This window comes from Fistularia commersonii, chromosome 15 (assembly GCF_037954325.1).
Source record: "Fistularia commersonii isolate RoL2024-O1a breed Wild chromosome 15, RoL_Fcom_v1.0, whole genome shotgun sequence".
Lineage (NCBI taxonomy): Eukaryota > Metazoa > Chordata > Actinopteri > Syngnathiformes > Fistulariidae > Fistularia > Fistularia commersonii.
Genome location: NC_141298.1, coordinates 14577581 through 14585531, shown reverse-complemented (window position 1 = coordinate 14585531; position 7951 = coordinate 14577581). Strand labels below are relative to the sequence as shown.

Below are 7951 nucleotides of genomic sequence, written 5' to 3'. Positions count from 1 at the left end.
ATTACTTGGACTACACTCAAATGGAGAGATATTCTTTCTGTATGGCTGTTCAGTTTGGGCCAATAACCACTGATCCTCCATACAACAGGACTTTATCCAGGTTCAGGCCTGATGTTGGGCATAACATTTCAACACAGGGTCAGCAGTGTCATTTGTAATAGCTCTTTCACTTATCAGAATTTTGGAATACTTTTTAATATTTATTCTCTGAACTCTTGACCTCTGCAAGATTTTATTTTGTCAAAACGTTTGTAATTGCAAAATGCTTACACTTGGGCTTACAAAGGACAACAATGCTGTACTATAATAAAAAACAGTATTACAGTATCACAAGCAATAGCAGTAAGAAAGAAATGACAAAAAAAAACACATGACTATATTGTCATGACGTGGCAGGATTTAAGTTCCAATCGAACAACGATAAAAAAATATAAGACCATTTATATGGTCTCATGATCTAACGAAAATCAACACATTCTGTTCAAAGATAGTCGTTTGCAGCTTCAGACTGCATTGCAATAATTGCATTATATTTTTGCTGTTGCCACATTTAGTCCACTTTGATTTTATGTACTTTTGGTTCAATCGCCATCCCCTCTGACTTTGATAATCCTATGTTTATTTATACTGCCCTTTTTTGCTCATCCTTTGGCCAATTTTTCCATCTCTTTCATGGTCAATGATATGCTGGATTCACATAAAAGTTGCCTTTTTTCTCTTGTCGCACTTCTTTTTGAGATGGTAAACACCACATCAGAGGAGAGATCCTGATTCCCTGTCATTTTTGTATTTATGCCAGTAAGTGTGGAAACTCTGTTAACAGACTTGACTCTATTCTTACAGCACCACTATGGTAAACAACTACTCTACACGCACACTCAAACAATCGTGGGCCCCTATTCATTGCATGCAATTTGGTTTTGCAGTATTTATGGCACTTGCTATTAACAAGCTCAATTGGGAGATTCAAATGTATAATTGGTTAGCAGACATGCTACTTTCATCTGGGGAGAACTAGGCAATGTTTTGTTTTAACACACCCTTCCAGGCCCCAATACAGGGACACTGAAGTGAGATGTTGAATAATATATGACCCCCCCCCCTCCCAAAACCTCTCAAAAAAAACATGACATATTTGGGAAATAATTCGTTTAATATATGTACAATATTTGTATGTTTTCTGCCAAACGAATCGGCGAGGTTAGTTTTGTCAGCTAGCCTTGCAGCTAGCATCGTGTTTTAGACCGAAGGAAGTCCACGTGACAAAACAACGCTCTTCACATCCCGTGAAACTACTTTGAATGTAATTTATTAACAGCGATAAATATAACAATTCATTATTGAGGTGTTGTGTAATCATGAAACTAGGAGAATTTAAGCCTAATTCTTATACATACTCACCTGTTTAGCTCTGCCAGAGACGTGGTGGAGTTGCCATGGAGACAGCGACGCATGGTGCGTTCATGGATCCTCGGAAAAAGTCTGGGTGCCAGAAACTCCATGTTGCTTTTTCAGTGACGGCCGTTTTGACATTAAATGGCACGTTAGCGCGGAATATTTCATCGTGAAATGAACTATTGAAATTAAGTATTTTGTGTATGTATTAAATCCGGTACATTTCAGTGATCGGACATGTACCCACATACAACATATTGAGCGGTGTTTAACACATGAGGAAATTGTGTAGTCTCTTGATTATTCTTGGTTCAAAAGCTTTCGACAATTTATGTTGCATATCAAGTCAAAGTCTATTCAGTCAGCAACAGGGCGTTCTGGACAGCCTGGGAGATAAAGCTGTCGTTGACTCTGCTGGTCCTAACCTTGAGACTCCATTGTCTCCCTGCAGTGAGCACTGGGCAGGAGGGGTGGCCTGTATTATGGAGGGCCTTGTGCGTTAACCCTTACCTGGAGAGAGGGGAGAAGACGCCGAACAATCTTCTCAGCTGTTCTCAGTATGTGTTGGAAGGTGTTATAACAGAACGCAGTGCAGGCGCTATACCATGCTGTGATGCAGCTGGTCAGGATGTTCTCAATGGTGCCCTTGTAGAAGGTGCGCAAATTTGGGTTCTGGTTCCTCTCAACTTGCAGCAGAGGTGGAGAAGCTGGTATACTGGCCTTTAACACAGTATATTGGTCCAGGAGAACATCCTCAGACACGTACACACCCTGGAACTTGATGTCACACACCACCAAAACACCGCTGTGCTGGGTGTGCTCTCCTGAAATCCATAACAATCATCTTCTTGGGGTTCAGATTTTATCATTTCACCACAGCAGGTCAATTCACCTTACTCCTGTGGTTTGTGTCAGTGTTTACACCAGTCATTTAGTCCAGATTAAGTTGGGAGTTTTTTTTGGTATTTAGATTTTCAACCTTTATTATGCATCAAGTTTTAAATGTGTCAATGCATCAAATGTAAAGCTTCCTTTTATTGGGAGAACATTACTGTGATGTTTGAGACTTGGAAAGTTTGGGTGATTTAACCTCCACTGCCTAAATTTCTAATCAAATTTACAAGTTACCCTGATGCCATTGATGAAATAGAGTTGTTCGAACTAAAGATGGGGGGAGGGGGGGGGAGAGGAACCATGTGTGAAGAAAACTCAAGTCCAGTTGCCATTACAAGAATTCACCGTAACCTAGATGACTGAGAACCACCAGACACCCTTGCCCATGATTTCTAAATAGCCTTTAAAGAATTTGTTTCCTGTGAGGAGAGTGAGGTAGTTTTAAAAAAATGTATTCTTTAGATGATTATCTGTGCAGCTCCTAATGGGTGGTTAGTCAATAGTAGTGTCAAGGAGTGGTATTTAGATAAAAAAAACAGGTCTTGTGGAACAAGTGTAGCAAAGTGGCTGAGTCATGCCTGGAGATACTTATGGCATCACTGCAGAATTCTTAAGTACTATCTAAATAAGTGTCAGATGCTTTCTTGACATATAGCTGTCAGACACCTAGTTTCATTAAAACATGATTATCCTGCAGTACCAACTGCCTTCATTCTTATTCACAGGATTACAGTTACTGATTTGATTAACAAAACTTGCAGATCAGCACATGGACAGTTAAATTATTTTATAAACAAAAAAAAAAAAAAAAAAAAAAAAAAAACACTTCTTTGTAAATCAAACAGTTCATTCCTCTAGAGTTTTTATTTCGTTTCAAGAGGGCACAATTCTTTGTTTTTTTCAAGGTGATGGTGGAATGCTTAATCAACCTCCTCAATGGTAGGGCCAGAGGATCCGCCACCAGGGGCGGCACCACCAGCACCAGGAAAGCCACCAGGCATGCCTTCAGGCATGCCACCAGGCATACCTCCAGCACTCTGGTACAGCTTGGTGATGATGGGGCTGCACACCTTCTCCAGTTCCTTCTGTTGGTGCTCAAACTCATCCTTGTCAGCAATCTGTGGAATTTGAGAATAGACAGGAACAGTTTCCCATTAAAAATATTCATGGTCCGTGTCCAAAAGAGAAGAGTCAGAGATGTATCAGATGGCAGGCTAGATAGCACATTTCCAGCTGTATTGGTTCAATTTAGGGTAAACCTACCTGGTTCTTGTCAAGCCAGCTAATAACCTCAAGGCACTTGTCCAAAATGGTCTTCTTGTCATCATCGCTGATTTTGCCAACAAGCTTCTCATCCTCCACTGTGGCCTTCATGTTGAAGGCGTACGACTCCAGGCTGTTCTTCGCCGCCACCCTGTCACGCTGGACGTCATCCTGAGCTTTGTATGCTTCAGCTTCCTTAACCATGCGTTCAATATCATCCTTGCTCAGACGACCTGATGAAAACCACAGGCAAGATCAACATTTTAAAGTCTGGAGCAGGTCTTTGAATGACTTGCATTTTTATTCATTTTGTACCTTTGTCATTGGTGATGGTGATCTTGTTCTCTTTGCCAGTGCTCTTGTCTACGGCAGAAACATTCATGATGCCATTAGCATCAATATCAAAGGTCACCTCGATCTGAGGGACACCACGAGGAGCAGGAGGAATGCTTGTCAGCTCGAATTTGCCCAGCAGGTTATTGTCTTTGGTCATTGCGCGCTCGCCTTCGTACACCTGTTGAAATGATGGGCCAGTTAGGCAAGTTGAAAAAACAAACACTGACACCAGTGCTTTTTTTTTCTTTTTTTTTCGCTCAGACATCCAAGGAAGGTCGGGGCCATCTTTGGTCGCAAGACCTCTGGTGGAAACTACGAATGGCTGGAATAAACGTCATCACAGCGAAACACGGAGATGCAGAATGAGGTATTCACCTGAATTAACACTCCTGGCTGGTTGTCAGAATAGGTGGTGAAGGTCTGAGTCTGCTTGGTAGGAATGGTGGTGTTGCGCTTGATCAGGACAGTCATAACCCCTCCGGCTGTCTCGATACCCAGGGACAGTGGGGTGACGTCCAGAAGCAGCAAGTCCTGGACATTCTCAGACTTGTCACCGGACAAGATAGCAGCCTGAACAGCTGGGAAATAAAGTAGATTGTTAGAGTCATCAGTTTCTCATTTCCAAGAAAAGTCAGAAATATTAAATTGTACCACAACTGTTTGACACTCACCCGCTCCATAGGCAACAGCTTCATCTGGATTGATGCTCTTGTTCAGCTCCTTGCCATTGAAGAAATCTTGAAGCAGCTTCTGGATCTTGGGAATACGGGTGGAGCCGCCGACCAGGACGATGTCATGGATCTGGCCTTTATCCATCTTGGCGTCGCGGAGGGATTTCTCCACTGGGTCCAAGGTGCCCCGGAAGAGGTCAGCATTGAGCTCCTCAAAGCGAGCTCTGGTGATGGAAGTGTAGAAATCTACTCCCTCGTACAAGGAGTCAATCTCAATGCTGGCCTGGGTGCTGGAAGACAGGGTGCGCTTTGCCCTCTCACAAGCTGTGCGCAGACGACGGACAGCTCTCTTGTTGTCACTGATGTCCTTCTTGTACTTGCGTTTGAACTCTGCGATGAAGTGGTTGACCATGCGGTTGTCAAAATCTTCTCCTCCAAGATGAGTATCACCGGCGGTGGACTTGACCTCAAAGATGCCGTCCTCGATGGTCAAGATGGACACGTCGAAGGTGCCCCCACCAAGATCAAAGATCAGAACATTCCTCTCAGCACCGACCTGAAAACATATCAGACAAACATTTGAGAACCAGTCAAGTATTTTTCATGTGATTCTTCATGGATCACATTTTCAAACCATTTGGACATCACTTGCATGACTTACTTTCTTGTCCAACCCGTAGGCGATGGCAGCGGCAGTTGGCTCATTGATGATACGCAACACATTGAGGCCAGAGATGGTACCAGCATCCTTTGTGGCCTGGCGCTGAGAGTCGTTGAAGTAGGCAGGTACTGTAATTACTGCATTGGTGACAGTCTGGGGGGAAAAAAAACAAGCCCAACTTTAAGGGAAGTTCCTGGAAAAGACTTGATATTTGGCTGTCATATTGCTGTGCAAAGGCTTACTTTTCCTAGATAGGCTTCAGCAATTTCCTTCATCTTTGTCAGCACCATGGAGGAGATCTCCTCTGGGGAGAAGGTCTTAGTCTCACCCTTGTAATCAACTTGAACCTTGGGACGAGTGCTTTCACTGACAACTGTAAATGGCCAGTGCTTCATATCAGACTGTACAACTGCGTCGTCAAACCTTCGGCCAATCAGTCGCTTTGCATCTACAAGAGAAAGTTTGGTACTTTACAAAATGTAAAAATCAGGTTTGGTCATTTGGTCAAGACCGATAGTCCTAAAAATTAAATTGCACTCTTCTCTTACCGAAGACTGTATTTGTGGGGTTCATGGCAACTTGGTTCTTGGCTGCATCCCCAATGAGACGCTCTGTGTCCGTAAAGGCCACATAGCTGGGTGTGGTCCTGTTGCCCTGGTCATTGGCAATAATTTCAACTTTGCCATGCTGGAAGACACCCACACAGGAGTATGTGGTCCCAAGATCGATACCAACTGCTGGTCCCTTTGACATGTTGCCTGTAATTGGGGCACAGTTTTTGCATAAATATATCATCACTGAAGGTCCCCCACCCGAAAAGACATAAATTACTGCATCCTTCACTCATTACAAACGACGGTATTAGCAGAAAAGCCAAATTAAGTAAGAAATAGGTACTTCTTCAGGTACAGGTCATGACAGAATATAGATTAAAACACACATTGATATTACAAATGCCAAACTTTTTTCCCCTTGGACTGTGAAATTATTTTAAACCTAAATAAGATAGAAAAAAAAAAAAATCAAGAATTATAAATTTAAGAAATAATAGCCAAAAGTTGATATGACAAGAATTGAGTGTAAATCGACGGGTTGCGGAGGAGGGAGACGTTGACGTGCATGGCGGTTGATTTGACCACGTGACAGCCTTGCTGTCGCCCCCCACAAAGACACTTAATGTTGGGCGATAGGCGAAGTACAAATATTAAAATACCTCGAAATATATTGGTTGACGCTTCCGAATGTTTGTTTTTTTTTAACCTCCGAGCGTTAAAAACACAATGTGCTAAAAAAATTGCAATATATCGCAACTGTAAATTGCGGAAAACCGGGCGCTACGTCCTTTCCGTTAAGGGACTCCTCCTTTTTCGAGAAGGTTCTCGAAAGGCTCAAGAGTCTCCGCCCCCAACGCGCACTCCAGTGTTACTGCTGAAGATGGAACCGCCATTATCCATACAACGTCCATATAACCTTGGCAGTTAACCTTTGGTATGAGAATCAAGCTCGTTTTAGCATGACAATGAATATGAAACAAAGGAAAATTAATAAATAAAATAGTATGAGCCAGCACCACCTCTCCAAAAAAAAAAACAATTTGATTACATAAAATGTTAACATACACACTCACATAAGGGGGCAAACTTACCGGATTTTTCTCGCCGAAGGTGACGGGTTTGCTGGAATGAAGGAGAGGGGGGAAAAAAGACTGGGTGACCTGTCCTTGCCGGAACGAGGAGCGGCTGAATGAAAAGGAAGCTGTAATCGAGCTATATACATATATATCGCCGGCAAGCAGCCAATCAGACGTCAGAACCTCCACGATCCTCCAATGGCTCTTGACTAACGCCTCTGACAACTTCCGGTTTGAGTGTCCGTCAGATTGAGCCTAAAAGATAAAACTTGATTCCGAAACCGGAAGTACACTCATTTAGTTTGCACTATGTCCTCCGCTGACACTCACGCAAATACCTAAGCCAAAGTGTGCTCTATTCTTCCGGGTGTGGTGTTGACTCACCGGTGCCGAAACGCCGAAAAGAGTAAAGTAGCTGCTCAGAATAGGACTCTATATCGTCTGTCCACAAACTGCAGGAAATAGTGTTGTTTCTGAACATGCGATCCTCACTTCGCATGCGGTCGAATGCGTCATTTGTCCTAAGTGACTAGCGTAAAGTACACGTTGTCCAGTTTGTTTGCTTAGTCATGTATTATATTGACCTAATTCTACATTCAAGAGTCAAATGAATAAACTAAATATAAGTTTCAACAATATTTTAATATTTTAATTTTCATTTGAAATTACATTGTATGCCCTCTGCCCTGGCATCCTGATGCTTCATGATGTAAACACACATACGGCTCTCAATTGAAAACTACTCTCATCACCCATCTTTTCTTGTGAATTCTTGTAAAGCTATTACCATACATACACAACTCGCAAACAACCCTAGAATGCCATGTGGACGGCATAGACTGACCACCACTGCAGTGCAGTAGGATCTGAAGGAGTCATGTGGAGTGAAACACATTTTCCGGCTGCTAAACTCACTCCTGCCCCTGGAGCCAGGGTTGGTTACATTCCTCTGGGAATTTTCAAGTTACACCCTCCTATCTTATGTAACATTAAGGAAATATATCAGGCTCCAGACTTGCCTAGTCTTGTCAACAGTTCACACAACAAGGCTGGTTTTGCCTGATTGCTTAACTGTACTTTGTGTGTGTGTGTGTGTGTGTG

At 42.7% G+C, this 7951-nt stretch overlaps 1 protein-coding gene and 1 non-coding gene across 2 annotated transcripts; both read right to left on the bottom strand.

Moving 5' to 3' along the window:
* Positions 1-3134: 3134 nt before the first annotated feature.
* LOC147226651 (heat shock cognate 70 kDa protein-like) lies at positions 3135-7020 on the bottom strand. The gene is made up of 9 exons (XM_086160341.1): positions 6866-7020; positions 5769-5978; positions 5463-5668; positions 5221-5373; positions 4560-5115; positions 4264-4466; positions 3868-4066; positions 3553-3785; positions 3135-3407 (listed from the first exon to the last, which is right to left on the bottom strand). The coding sequence occupies exons 2-9, from the start codon at positions 5971-5973 to the stop codon at positions 3210-3212; spliced, it is 1953 nt and encodes a 650-aa protein (XP_086016467.1). The 5' UTR covers positions 5974-5978; positions 6866-7020; the 3' UTR covers positions 3135-3209.
* On the bottom strand, positions 4142-4234 carry LOC147226652 (small nucleolar RNA SNORD14). Its single transcript, XR_015107240.1, has one exon. It is a non-coding gene; the product is annotated as a small nucleolar RNA SNORD14 (small nucleolar RNA).
* Positions 7021-7951: the final 931 nt, after the last annotated feature.